At 40.9% G+C, this 15,488-nt stretch overlaps 1 protein-coding gene across 6 annotated transcripts in view; it reads right to left on the bottom strand.

Annotated features, from left to right (window-relative positions):
* Arfip (ADP ribosylation factor interacting protein arfaptin) overlaps nucleotides 1-15,488 on the bottom strand; it is a 128,831-nt gene that overhangs the window by 84,759 nt on the left and 28,584 nt on the right. For 5 of the 6 annotated variants that reach the window (XM_071667058.1, XM_071667060.1, XM_071667057.1 and 2 more), the window contains exon 3: nucleotides 4,224-4,445. In XM_071667058.1, the coding sequence (XP_071523159.1) occupies nucleotides 4,224-4,445 (222 nt within the window). The remainder of the gene's footprint in view (nucleotides 1-4,223; nucleotides 4,446-15,488) is intronic. The other variant, XM_071667059.1, reaches the window with a different exon arrangement.

The following is a 15,488-nucleotide window of genomic DNA, read 5'->3' as shown; positions in this document are numbered from 1 at the left end:
GGATGGGGTTGTTAGGGAGGTGAATGCAAGAGTTTTGGAAAGAGGGGCAAGTATGAAGTCTGTTGGGGATGAGAGAGCTTGGGAAGTGAGTCAGTTGTTGTTCGCTGATGATACAGCGCTGGTGGCTGATTCATGTGAGAAACTGCTGAAGCTGGTGACTGAGTTTGGTAAAGTGTGTGAAAGAAGAAAGTTAAGAGTAAATGTGAATAAGAACAAGGTTATTAGGTACAGTAGGGTTGAGGGTCAAGTCAATTGGGAGGGAAGTTTGAATGGAGAAAAACTGGAGGAAGTAAAGTGTTTTAGATATCTGGGAGTGGATCTGGCAGCGGATGGAACCATGGAAGCGGAAGTGGATCATAGGGTGGGGGAGGGGGCGAAAATCCTGGGAGCCTTGAAGAATGTGTGGAAGTCGAGAACACTATCTCGGAAAGCAAAAATGGGTATGTTTGAAGGAATAGTGGTTCCAACAATGTTGTATGGTTGCGAGGCGTGGGCTATGGATAGAGTTGTGTGCAGGAGGGTGGATGTGCTGGAAATGAGATGTTTGAGGACAATGTGTGGTGTGAGGTGGTTTGATCGAGTACGTAATGTAAGGGTAAGAGAGATGTGTGGAAATAAAAAGAGCGTGGTTGAGAGAGCAGGAGAGGGTGTTTTGAAATGGTTGGGCACATGGAGAGAATGAGTGAGGAAAGATTGACCAAGAGCATATATGTGTCGGAGGTGGAGGGAACGAGAAGTGGGAGACCAAATTGGAGGTGGAAAGATGGAGTGAAATAGATTTTGTGTGATCGGGGCCTGAACATGCAGGAGTTCACGGTGAAAAGAGGGCAAGAAATAGAGTGAATTGGATCGATGTGGTATACCGGGGTTGACGTGCTGTCAGTGGATTGAATCAGGGCATGTGAAGCGTCTGGGGTGAACCATGGAAAGCTGAGTAGGTATGTATATTTGCATGTGTGAACATGTATGTATATACATGTGTATGGGGGTGGGTTGGGCCATTTCTTTCGTCTGTTTCCTTGCACTACCTCGCAAACGCGGGAGACAGCGACAAAGCAAAAAAAAAAAAAAAATCTTCACCTGTGTCTACTTAGTCATCACTATCATATTTATCATCACTCCGTATACTGGGGTAAAAAACAGAGGGAAGAGGAGCAAAAACAAGACAGATGCTTGCACATCCTCAAGAAGATACCTTACCATGTTGTCATCTGTGTATGTAAATAAGTGCTTGTAATGCTATCTATTGAGAGTAATGACATCTACTATTCTTGTCTCCAAGGTATGATAGAAAATGTATCTGGAACCCCTGAGGGAGGATTGTAGGGACAAGGTTAAGAGGAGACTTTTGCTGTGGCTACCATCTTAATGGGAGTTCCCAGAGGGAACAGGCATCTGAGATTTATATATAGATAGATAGATAGATAGATAGATAGATATATAGATAGATAGATAGATAGGTAGATTGACAGACAGATAGACAGATAGATAGAATGACAGACAGACAGACAGGTAGAATACCTTTTACAATATGTGACTCAAGTTAACAAAGAATGCTAATCTGAGTGTTCCAATATATTTCTAGCCAAGTAAGGATCTGGCTGGGAACTAAGGTGTCTAGGACTCTTAACTCTGGTCTGGCACATTCCTCCTTGAAGCTGACAACCTCAAAACAAATCAGGTAAACCAAAAGTAACACCTAAAATGTTCTGTTTGGAGCTAGATTTCCCAAGTGTCAAACTTCTGAAAAAAAAATTTAAGTTGTATAAACAACCCCCAAATGGCAAAGGGCACTATCATGGAAAAATGGCCTGAAAGAGCTGCCTTGAAAGGGCACCTCTGCCTCTAGCAGAAACTTAGATGCAGTAATGGTCTTCCCTCTGAAATGAGAAATGAAGGAGCAGCACAGCCCTTTCATATTATATTCTTCACGATTAGGTATAACAACGCCCCCAATCCAATATCTTAACCCCATATTTTTCTACAAAGAGAAAGGGTCGATAACAACAGTTCTAACACTGATGGGTCTACAAGATCTAGCTCTAAGAATCTTCAAAACAGCTTCAGTCTCTTGAGAAAAAGAGAAGCCTGTTGTCTGCACTTTTTCCAAAAAAGATTACAAAAGGAACTGAATGATGTTATACAGCATAAGACTTTACAATGAGCTCTAGTTAATCAAATGTTATGCCTGTGAGATAAATGGTTCATCAGGGACAGGGTGTCAGAAACAACTTAAAATTATATGTGTGGAAAGGCCTTAGGAGATGCTGTTCAGTCTAATGAAGAGTGCATTTCATCCTCCCTTATGTATGGAAGTGCTTTAAAGTTCCAAGACAGATTCAGCATTTTCAGAAACAAAAAGCAAAGCTCTGAAATGGCTTGAGGAAATGTTTGGCTTTTGATTCTGCAGAGATTCTATATCCTTGGGGCTCTAGAATAAAGGAACTAGCTATGAAGGTCCTCAAAGGGAATGGACAGTCTGAATGGCTAAAGAAAAGGCTTTGTGTTTTCCCAGGTATAGTCTTGAAGACACTGGGTTCCTCTGAAATACTGAGACAAGCTGTCTGATCTCATGAGTACTTATTAAAACCAAGCAGCTTATCTCTCAAGGAGAAGGTTGTTCTCAGTACTCACTACTACAACTAAACTTTCTGTAAATGATGTTCAACTAGAACTACCAAGTTGCAAGTGGTCTCTATGAAAAAGAAGCCAGGACTGACTATAAAATTTATGGAGAAGTGAGGTTTAATTTTCTCCATGGCAAACCATCTCTGAAGGATTAATTAGAGCTAACTTGTTAAAGGAAACCTACAATTTAACACCATGTGTTGTCAGAAAGGGAAGTGGAAGGCCCCTGTAATCACTGCTATTCCTTATCAAAGTTGTTAATCACCCTCTTCTTTTGCATACATACATGAATATTTCCTTCTAAGCTTATTCATACGTAACTGTATGCCTATTACTAATCTATTTTTAGCTATGGCCCCCAAACATCAGTGGAAGCGATGGAAGCATCCATCTGTTCCCAGTGGTCAAATCCCTTAATATTATTTGTCTGTGGCAAAAACACTTAAAAAGAATACCACACACCTTCCTACTTATGCCTGAAAATATTTCTGGAATACCTTATATGCCCAACAAGGGAACATTCTAAGTTGATGGCCACACTGCACACATAATTAAAATCTTACCAGGACGAGTTGTGTATCATTTTATTTAGAAAGTTATGTTATAATCAACTGTCGTAACAAACTTATAAAGATATATTTTAGAGTATTTGAGATTATCCCACAGTCACAATGTACCTTGAATGTCAACACTGTACTGCTACAGTGAGAGTAAAAAAGCCAGTGATAGAACAAACAAAATGAGCAACTGAAGTATACAAATATTACCTCATGTACTCCACAGTGCAACAAACGCAAGGGAAAAGGGATATACTCAGAATGAGAGGGAGGGAAGACGGAAGTGAAGGCAGACATACAACAGTGTCATGATACCAAACTCCATAAAAAACAACTGGTGGTACCTCTAAACCAATCAAATGTATTCTTTTAACATTACTGTATATCTACCCCTAAAAACAATCATCAAGCCTATGTTACATAGGGATAAAAATGCACAAGACAAGAAAGTATAGGAGGGAGTAATACTGTATGATACTATATATCAAATCTCACAGATGGACGTTATACATATAAGCACATCAAAATAATTAAATAATAATAAAATACTGATCCAAGAGAAGCTTCGTGACAGAAGAAGTAGCCACACCATACATCTGACTGCATGCACAATCCCAGAGAAACTGAATTCTGAGACTGAGGTAGGAGGCAAGTCAATGGCTTGCTGATTGGCTGAGGGCAGGCCCAAATAAAGAATAAACTGCTATGAACACCTTTGGGGTGTTCATAAAGAGTGAGCAAAGACTGGTGCATCCTTTCCAAATCATGAGGGTAGGAAGAGCCTTGACCTGTATTTGCCTTGGGAATATGTCTCATGCTCAGGGGAAAAGACCACAGAGGAGAGAAAATTTAAAAGCCTTTACATCACTTACTCAATTTTAACTTAAGTATTCTCAATCTATTACCCTGTAATTTTCATATGTAAACAATCTAGAAAAATTTTGCCTTGATCACCCATTAGCATGAGGTGGTGATAAAAAGAATCTTCCTGCAAAACAATGAAGTAACAACTATGGTTCAAGGTCATCAAGTACTCACCTGCATCTACTGTTCGAGATGATTTTCCTAACTTCTCAGATAAGAGTTGCTTCGTGCACTTGTATGTAGAAATGGACCATGACTTTATTGATTCCATTTTACTTGAAGTTGTACGGACAATGGCAGCTCCATTTTCAGTGCCAGGAGTTGTTGGCGTAACTAATGGAACTGGAGACATGGCTGGAAACGGCGAGATATAACAGTCCCACTTATTGCCGTATTCTGAAACATTCCTCACATGGGGGTCTAGGGCTTAAAAGTTCTTTCATATATGGTTTGATGATTCATCATGGCATATCCAATAAAATATGAAATGTGAAACCTACAATAAAGGTGTATCTTTTCTGGGCAGGAGCCTTTAATGCATCATACTCTGACATACTCTTATCAACACACAAACACTACTTGTGGCAAAAATATCAAAAGCATGGCAGTGAAGGATAGCATCCTCTTGAAAAGCTCTCTTCCTCTCTCTGATATAACACATACATGCATCTAACACACAAATATATCCACATGTAAAAGGTAAAAATCTTCAGAACAAGATACAACATAATACTGTATTACTAGGAAACAACATCAAAATCAACTGCCACAGGTGTCCCTCATTTTCACTCTGGGTTGTGTACCTAGTAAATGCTGATGTAAGCATATTTGGTATAATCAGAAATATGTTTCCATTGTAAGGTAGGTATCAATTCCAACTGAACACCAAAGTTCCCCTCTGACCAAGGTTCTATAGAAATCATGTTTTCATGCACTGGCTAATACAGTTTATCTGTACCCCATTTAACAAAAAAAAAAAAAAAAAACAACAGCACCATTAAATTTTTCTGAGAGGATAAAAATAAACAATGGTACTATTCGATCCCTGTATGGAGAAAACCCCAAACAATGGCACCATTCAATTTTTCCTGACAATTATTTGAGAAATTCTCCTTAAAGATATCACTTGATTCAACTAAATTCATGAAATTAATAATTAATTAATGAATCAATACTTCCTACTAAATCTAATGACAGAATGGCTATAGGATGAAGTTTCTTATCTTTCCCTCCACACATTTCAACATAAAGCCAATATGTTCAATACTCTCACCTCCAATCCACTTTTCTCACTTACAGATGCCTTACCATAATTTTTTTTTCTTTTTTTTTTGCCGCTGTCTCCCGCGTTTGCGAGGTAGTGCAAGGAAACAGATGAAAGAAATGGCCCAACCCACCCCCATACACATGTATATACATACGTCCACACACGCAAATATACATAACTACACAGCTTTCCATGGTTTACCCCAGACGCTTCACATGCACTGATTCAATCCACTGACAGCACGTCAACCCCGGTATACCACATCGATCAAATTCACTCTATTCCTTGCCCTCCTTTCACCCTCCTGCATGTTCAGGCCCCGATCACACAAAATCTTTTTCACTCCATCTTTCCACCTCCAATAATATATACATATATATTCATTTATTTATTCATTTTGCTTTGTCGCTGTCTCCCGCGTTAGCGAGGTAGCGCAAGGAAACAGAGGAAAGAATGGCCCAGCCCACCCACATACACATGTACATACATACACGTCCACACACAGCACATATACATACCTATACATCTCAATGTATACATATATATACACACACACAGACATATACATGTATACCCATGTACATAATTCATACTGTCTGCCTTTATTCATTCCCATCGCCACACCACCACACATGGAATAACAACATCCTCCCCCCTCATGTGTGCGAGGTAGCGCTAGGAAAAGACAACTAAGGCCCCATTCGTTCACACTCAGTCTCCAGCTGTCATGTAATAATGCACCGAAACCACAGCTCCTTTTCCACATCCAGGCACCACACAACTTTCCATGGTTTACCCCAGACGCTTCACATGTCCTGGTTCAATCCATTGACATCACGTCGACCCTGGTATACCACATTGTTCTAATTCACTCTATTCCTTGCATGCCTTTCACCCTCCTGCATGTTCAGGCCCCGATCACTCAAAATCTTTTTCACTCCATCTTTCCACCTCCAATTTGGTCTCCCACTTCTCCTCGTTCCCTCCACCTCTGACACATATATCCAGTTGGTCAAGCTCTCCTCACTCATTCTATCCATGTGACCAAACCATTTCAAAACACCCTCTTCTGCTCTCTCAACCACACTCTTTTTATTACCACACATCTCTCTTACCCTATTATTACTTACTCGATCAAACCACCTCACACCACATATTGCCCTCAAACATCTCATTTCCAACACATCCACCCTCCTGCGCACAACTCTATCCATAGCCCACGCCTTGCAACCATACAACATTGTTGGAACCACTATTCCTTCAAACATACCCATTTTTGCTTTCCAAGATAATGTTCTTGACTTCCACACATTCTTCAACGCTCCCAGAATTTTCACCCCCTCCCCCATCCTATGATTCACTTCCGCTTCCATGGTTCCATCCACTGCCAAATCCACTCCCAGATATCTAAAACACTTTACTTTCTCCAGTTTTTCTCTATTCAAACTTACCTCCCAATTTACTTGACCCTCAACCCTACTGTACCTAATAACCTTGCTCTTACTCACATTTACTCTCAACTTTCTTCTTTCACACACTTTACCAAACTCAGTCACCAGCTTCTGCAGTTTCTCACATGAATCAGCCACCAGCACTGTATCATCAGCAAACAACTGACTCACTTCCCAAGCTCTCTCATCCACAACAGACTTCATACTTGCCCCTCTTTCCAAAACTCTTGCATTCACCTCCCTAACAACCCCATCCATAAACAAATTAAACAACAATGGAGACATCACACATCCCTGCCACAAACCTACATTCACTGAGAACCAATCACTTTCCTCTCTTCCTACACGTACACATGCCTTACACCCTTGATAAAAACTTTTCACGGCTTCTAACAACTTGCCTCCCACACCATATATTCTTAATACCTTTCACAGAGCATCCCTATCAACTCTATCATATGCCTTCTCCAGATCCAATAATGCTACATACAAATCCATTTGCTTTTCTAAGTATTTCTCATATACATTCTTCAAAGCATACACCTGATCCACACATCCTCTACCACTTCTGAAACCACACTGCTCTTCCCCAATCTGATGCTCTGTACATGCCTTCACCCTCTCAATCAATACCCTCACATATAATTTACCAGGAATACTCAACAAACTTATACCTCTGTAATTTGAGCACTCACTCTTATCCCCTTTGCCTTTGCACAATGGCACTATGCAAGCATTCCGCCAATCCTCAGGCACCTCACCATGAGTCATACATACATTAAATAACCTTACCAACCAGTCAACAATACAGTCACCCCCTTTTTTAATAAATTCCACTGCAATACCATCCAAACCCGCTGCCTTGTCGGCTTTCATCTTCCGCGAAGCTTTTACTATCTCTTCTCTGTTTACCAAATCATTTTCCCTAACCCTCTCACTTTGCACATCACCTCGACCAAAACACCCTATATCTGCCACTCTATCATCAAACACATTCAACAAACCTTCAAAATACTCACTCCATCTCATCTCACATCACCACTACTTGTTATCACCTCCCCATTTGCACCTTCACTGAAGTTCCCATTTGTTCCCTTGTCTTATGTACTTTATTTACCTCCTTCCAAAACATCTTTTTATTCTCTCTAAAATTTAATGATACTCTCTCACCCCAACTCTCATTTGCCCTCTTTTTCACCTCTTGCACCTTTCTCTTGACCTCCTGCCTCTTTCTTTTATACATCTCCCACTCATTTGCATTATTTCCATGCAAAAATCGTCCAAATGCCACTCTCTTCTCTTTCACTAATAATCTTACTTCTTCATCCCACCACTCACTACCCTTTCTAATCTGACCACCTCCCATGCTTCTCATGCCACAAGCATCTTTTGCGCAAGCCATCACTGCTTCCCTAAATACATCCCATTCCTCCCCCACTCCCCTTACCTCCTTTGTTCTCACCTTTTTCCATTCTGTATTCAGTCTCCTGGTACTTCCTCAAACAAGTCTCCTTCCCAAGCTCACTTACTCTCACCACTCTCTTCACCCCAACATTCTCTCTTCTTTTCTGAAAACCTCTACAAATCTTCACCTTCGCCCCCACAATATAATGATCAGACATCCCTCCAGTTACATCTCTCAGCACATTAACATCCAAAAGTCTCTCTTTCCCGTGCCTATCAATTAACATTTATAAATTTATATATATTTATTTATTATACTTTGTTGCTGTCTCCTACATTAGTGAGGTAGCACAAGGAAACAGACAAAAGAATGGCCCAACCCACCCACATACACATGTATATATATATACATGTCCACACACGCCCATATACATACCTATACATCTCAACATATAAATATATATACACACACAGACATATATATATATATATATATATATATATATATATATATATATATATATATATATATATATATATAGACATGTACATAATTCATACTGTCTGCCCTTATTCATTCCCGTTGCCACCCTACCACACATGAAATAACAACCCCCTACCCCCTCATGTGCGTGAGGCAGCACTATGAAAAGACAACAAAGGCCATATTCATTCACATTCAGTTTCTAGCTGTCATGTACAATGCACCGAAACCACAGCTCCCTTTCCACATCCAGGCCCCACACAACTTTCCATAGTTTACCCCAGACGCTTCACATGCCCTGGTTCAATCCATTGACAGCACGTCGACCCCGGTATACCACATTGTTCCAATTCACTCTATTCCTTGCACGCCTTTCACCCCTGCATGTTCAGGCCCCGATCACTCAGAATCTTTTTCACTCCACCTTTCCACCTCCAATTTGGTCTCCCACTTCTCCTTGTTCCCTCCACCTCTGACACATATATCCACTTTGTCAATCTTTCCTCACTCATTCTCTCCATGTGACCAAACCACTCCAAAACACCCTCTTCTGCTCTCTCAACCACACTCTTTTCATTACCACATATCTCTCTTACCCTTTCATTACTTACTTGATCAAACCACCTCACACCACATATTGTCCTCAAACATCTCATTTCCAGCACAATCACCCTCCTCCGCACAACTCTATCTATAACCCCACGCCTCGCAACCATATAACATTGTTGGAACCACTATTCCTTCAAACCTACCCATTTTTGCTTTCCAAGATAACGTTCTCGATTTCCACACATTCTTCAGCGCTCCCAGAACTTTCGCCCCCTCCCCCACCCTATGATTCACTTCCACTTCCATGGTTCCATCTGCTGCCAAATCCACTCCCAGATATCTAAAACACTTCACTTCCTCCAGTTTTTCTCCATTCAAACTTACCTCCCAGTTGACTTGCCCCTCAACCCTACTGTACCTAATAACCTTGCTCTTATTCACATTTACTCTCAGCTTTCTTCTTTCACACACTTTACCAAACTCAGTCACCAGCTTCTGCAGTTTCTCACACGAATCAGCCACTAGCGCTGTATCATCAGCGAACAACAACTGACTTACTTCCCAAGCTCTCTCATCCACAGCAGACTGCATACTTGCCCCTCTTTCCAAAACTCTTGCATTCACCACCCTAACAACCCCATCCATAAACAAATCAAACAACCATGGAGACATCACGCACCCCTGCCATAAACCAACATTCACTGAGAACCAGTCACTTTCCTCTCTTCCTACACGTACACATGCCTTACATCCTCGATAAAAACTTTTCACTGCTTCTAACAACTTGCCTCCCACACCATACATTCTTAATACCTTCCACAGAGCATCTCTACCAAGTCTATATATCATATATATTATCTCTAGGGATAGGGGAGAGAGAATACTTCCCAAGTATTCCCTGCATGTTGCACAAGGCAACTATAAGGGGAGGGAGCGGGGGGCTGGAAATCCTCCCCTTCCATTTTTTACGTTTTCAAAAAATGGAGCAGAGAAGGGGCCCAAGTGAAAATAGTCCCTCTACAGCTCAGTACTCTGTTCTTAATGCTACCTCACTAACACGGGAAATGGCGAATATGTATAAAAAAATTAGTAATGATGTACACCTCTCACTTTCCCATTCGTCACAAAATTAATACAGGTACTTCCTGTATTAAGCATTTGTTACATGCTCAACTCTTTGAGTGGCCCATGATTGCAAGCACCGTGGTGCATGCATAGTGTTTGCATGTCTATGCATTCAAGTTTGATTTCAATAACAATGATGCAGCAGCCTTCCTGCACTCCCCTCCACTATTTGAGTATTGACTTGAAACTGGATGTGTTTATGTGATATTATTGTAAATAAGTCCTAAAGATATATGTGAAGAAATTTATATGTTAATTATGATAATCTTCAGTGTATTAAAGCAACACACAGAATAGAATATGTGAGTAAATATGCCCAGAGATATTCCTCAACAATGCATGTATAACATTAAGTAAAGTTGGATTTGTTTAAAGTAGTTTCACTCAGAGAAATGCTTTTCAGGAACACATACTATGTTTGAGAAGCCCCTGTACATTTTCATGAAAAGCAATAACTAATTTTCTTATTCTCTTGTAAATATAGCACCTCTATAATTTTTCTGTATTTACCATTAGTCCATGTTTAATCTCTCTCATATCTAGAACTTTTAAAGGGGAAATAAATGTTATAGTTGTGTTAATGGAGTGATAGTTTTCATGCATGGTGTTTGGACAAGAAAATAGTGAAGTTGGAGAAAAATGTAGCTTAGACATTGAAGCTTATTGATACAGTGGTGAAACTGATGAGAACTGCTATTGACGTTTGTGTGAATAAATTGTACATTTCCTTTTCCATAGCCAGAGGTTGAACCATTATGTGACATTCATTTTTTTCATTCATTTCAAGCTAAAAGTTTGTTTTCTAAATTGTTTCTTACATTTTTCATATGTATATATATGTATGTGTGTGTGTGTGTGTGTGTGTGTGTGTGTGTGTGCGTGTGTGTGTGTATGTGTGTGTGTGTGTATATGTATATATATATGTATATTGTCCCTGTGGATAGGGGTGAAAGAATACTTCCCACGTATTCCTCGCGTGTCGTAGAAAGCGACTAGAGGGGACGGGAGCGGGGGGCCGGAAATCCTCCCCTCCTTGTATTAACTTTCTAAAATGGGAAACAGAAGAAGGAGTCACGCGGGGAGTGATCATCCTCCTCGAAGGCTCAGAGTGGGGTGCCTAAATGTGTGTGGATGTAACCAAGATGTGAAAAAAGGAGAGATAGGTAGTATGTTTGAGGAAAGGAACCTGGATGTTTTGGCTCTGAGTGAAACGAAGCTCAAGGGTAAAGGGGAAGAGTGGTTTGGAAATGTCTGGGGAGTGAAGTCAGGGGTTAGTGAGAGGACAAGAGCAAGGGAAGGAGTAGCAATACTCCTGAAACAGGAGTTGTGGGAGTATGTGATAGAATGTAAGAAAGTAAATTCTCGATTAATATGGGTAAAATTGAAAGTTGATGGAGAGAGGTGGGTGATTATTGGTGCATATGCACCTGGGCATGAGAAGAAAGATCATGAGAGGCAAGTGTTTTGGGAGCAGCTGAATGAGTGTGTTAGCGGTTTTGATGCACGAGACCGGGTTATAGTGATGGGTGATTTGAATGCAAAGGTGAGTAATGTGGCAGTTGAGGGAATAATTGGTATGCATGGGGTGTTCAGTGTTGTAAATGGAAATGGTGAAGAGCTTGTAGATTTATGTGCTGAAAAAGGACTGATGATTGGGAATACCTGGTTTAAAAAGCGAGATATACATAAGTATACTTATGTAAGTAGGAGAGATGGCCAGAGAGCGTTATTGGATTACGTGTTAATTGACAGGCATGCGAAAGAGAGACTTTTGGATGTTAATGTGCTGAGAGGTGCAACTGGAGGGATGTCTGATCATTATCTTGTGGAGGCTAAGGTGAAGATTAGTATGGGTTTTCAGAAAAGAGGAGTGAATGTTGGGGTGAAGAAGGTGGTGAGAGTAAGTGAGCTTGGGAAGGAGACCTGTGTGGGGAAGTACCAGGAGAGACTGTGTACAGAATGGAAAAAGGTGAGAACAATGGAAGTAAGGGGAGTGGGGGAGGAATGGGATGTATTTAGGGAATCAGTGATGGATTGCACAAAAGATGCTTGTGGCATGAGAAGAGTGGGAGGTGGGCTGTTTAGAAAGGGTAGTGAGTGGTGGGATGAAGAAGTAAGAGTATTAGTGAAAGAGAAGAGAGAGGCATTTGGACAATTTTTGCAGGGAAAAAATGCAATTGAGTGGGAGAAGTATAAAAGAAAGAGACAGGAGGTCAAGAGAAAGGTGCAAGAGGTGAAAAAAAGGGCAAATGAGAGTTGGGGTGAGAGACTATCAGTAAATTTTAGGGAGAATAAAAAGATGTTCTGGAAGGAGGTAAATAGGGTGCGTAAGACAAGGGAGCAAATGGGAACTTCAGTGAAGGGCGTAAATGGGGAGGTGATAACAAGTAGTGGTGATGTGAGAAGGAGATGGAATGAGTATTTTGAAGGTTTGTTGAATGTGTCTGATGACAGAGTGGCAGATATAGGGTGTTTTGGTAGAGGTGGTGTGCAAAGTGAGAGGGTTAGGGAAAATGATTTGGTAAACAGAGAAGAGGTAGTAAAAGCTTTGCGGAAGATGAAAGCCGGCAAGGCAGCAGGTTTGGATGGTATTGCAGTGGAATTTATTAAAAAAGGGGGTGACTGTATTGTTGACTGGTTGGTAAGGTTATTTAATGTATGTATGACTCATGGTGAGGTGCCTGAGGATTGGCGGAATGCGTGCATAGTGCCATTGTACAAAGGCAAAGGGGATAAGAGTGAGTGCTCAAATTACAGAGGTATAAGTTTGTTGAGTATTCCTGGTAAATTATATGGGAGGGTAATGATTGAGAGGGTGAAGGCATGTACAGAGCATCAGATTGGGGAAGAGCAGTGCGGTTTCAGAAGTGGTAGAGGATGTGTGGATCAGGTGTTTGCTTTGAAGAATGTATGTGAGAAATACTTAGAAAAGCAAATGGATTTGTATGTAGCATTTATGGATCTGGAGAAGGCATATGATAGAGTTGATAGAGATGCTCTGTGGAAGGTATTAAGAATATATGGTGTGGGAGGCAAGTTGTTAGAAGCAGTGAAAAGTTTTTATCGAGGATGTAAGGCATGTGTACGTGTAGGAAGAGAGGAAAGTGATTGGTTCTCAGTGAATGTAGGTTTGCGGCAGGGGTGTGTGATGTCTCCATGGTTGTTTAATTTGTTTATGGATGGGGTTGTTAGGGAGGTAAATGCAAGAGTTTTGGAAAGAGGGGCAAGTATGAAGTCTGTTGGGGATAAGAGAGCTTGGGAAGTGAGTCAGTTGTTGTTCGCTGATGATACAGCGCTGGTGGCTGATTCATGTGAGAAACTGCAGAAGCTGGTGACTGAGTTTGGTAAAGTGTGTGGAAGAAGAAAGTTAAGAGTAAATGTGAATAAGAGCAAGGTTATTAGGTACAGTAGGGTTGAGGGTCAAGTCAATTGGGAGGTGAGTTTGAATGGAGAAAAACTGGAGGAAGTGAAGTGTTTTAGATATCTGGGAGTGGATCTGTCAGCGGATGGAACCATGGAAGCGGAAGTGGATCATAGGGTGGGGGAGGGGGCGAAAATTTTGGGAGCCTTGAAAAATGTGTGGAAGTCGAGAACATTATCTCGGAAAGCAAAAATGGGTATGTTTGAAGGAATAGTGGTTCCAACAATGTTGTATGGTTGCGAGGCGTGGGCTATGGATAGAGTTGTGCGCAGGAGGATGGACGTGCTGGAAATGAGATGTTTGAGGAAAATGTGTGGTGTGAGGTGGTTTGATCGAGTAAGTAACGTAAGGGTAAGAGAGATGTGTGGAAATAAAAAGAGCGTGGTTGAGAGAGCAGAAGAGGGTGTTTTGAAATGGTTTGGGCACATGGAGAGAATGAGTGAGGAAAGATTGACCAAGAGGATATATGTGTCGGAGGTGGAGGGAACGAGGAGAAGAGGGAGACCAAATTGGAGGTGGAAAGATGGAGTGAAAAAGATTTTGTGTGATCGGGGCCTGAACATGCAGGAGGGTGAAAGGAGGGCAAGGAATAGAGTGAATTGGAGCGATGTGGTATACAGGGGTTGACGTGCTGTCAGTGGATTGAGTCGGGGCATGTGAAGCGTCTGGGGTAAACCATGGAAAGCTGTGTAGGTATGTATATTTGCGTGTGTGGACGTGTGTATGTACATGTGTATGGGGGGGGGGGTTGGGCCATTTCTTTCGTCTGTTTCCTTGCGCTACCTCGCAAACGCGGGAGACAGCGAAAAAAAAAAAAAAAAAAAAAAAAAATCTAGAAAATATGTTTAACCAGCACCATCAAGGTCCTAAGGGTGCTATTCAATAAGTATAATGTAATGATCTAAAAATAATATTGCTTGTGTTATTGAATATACATAAAAAAAGGACATACTTCATTCCTCAATACATCATTGTTTTTCACATGAGGCAAGGCTAATATCAGGTTAGTGAAGAGAACCAGAGGGCTGCATAAGGACAGGGTGTAGGATCATCAAGCTGTTTCAAATCTTCTAAATATTTCCAACACAGTTTCAAAGGTTAATATCTTATGCTTCTTTATAATTGGTTCTCTCATGCAAAAGAACTTGAAGGATGCTCTCCAGGAGACAATATCAACCACAAAAAGAAGTAATGTAGAGCAAAAGATGTATTTACACAAATTTCCCATGGTAAGGATGCTCTAAGAAGCAATTATTATCAGACACAAAAAGAAGAAATCAAGTGCAACAGATAATTTTACACAAATTCCCCAAAGCATTGGTAACATATATACGTCCTAGCTGTATGAGATACTTTTCCATACTGAAACTATGGCAGAAAAAAGTGTGATGCATTAGTAAAAGAATGAAATAAACTTTTCTATCATTTATGGTGGTGTAGCAGTTAATATTCCTGACCCATGACACATTCACAGGCTGCCCTGGGTCGAGCGCATAGGTTCCAATCCTGGTTACAGCAGTTAGTCCACAGTAAACCCAGTTGTTCATCTACCCCTAGGCAATGGTCAATAAAATGGGCACCTGGCTCAGTTATGTTGAGGGTTGAAAAAGAAGAGCAATTGAGTGTGATAGCACTGAATGTAAATGGGATGACTGGTGAGAGCAAAAGGAGGGAGACTGTGGAAAGGTTTAAAATTTTTAGCGTGGATGTGCTATTTTATTTATCTCATTATACTTAG

This window comes from Panulirus ornatus, chromosome 11 (assembly GCF_036320965.1).
Source record: "Panulirus ornatus isolate Po-2019 chromosome 11, ASM3632096v1, whole genome shotgun sequence".
In the NCBI taxonomy this organism is placed as follows: Eukaryota; Metazoa; Arthropoda; class Malacostraca; order Decapoda; family Palinuridae; genus Panulirus; species Panulirus ornatus.
The sequence above is the reverse complement of the archived record's forward strand: the minus strand, read 5'-3'. Positions and strand labels throughout refer to the sequence as shown.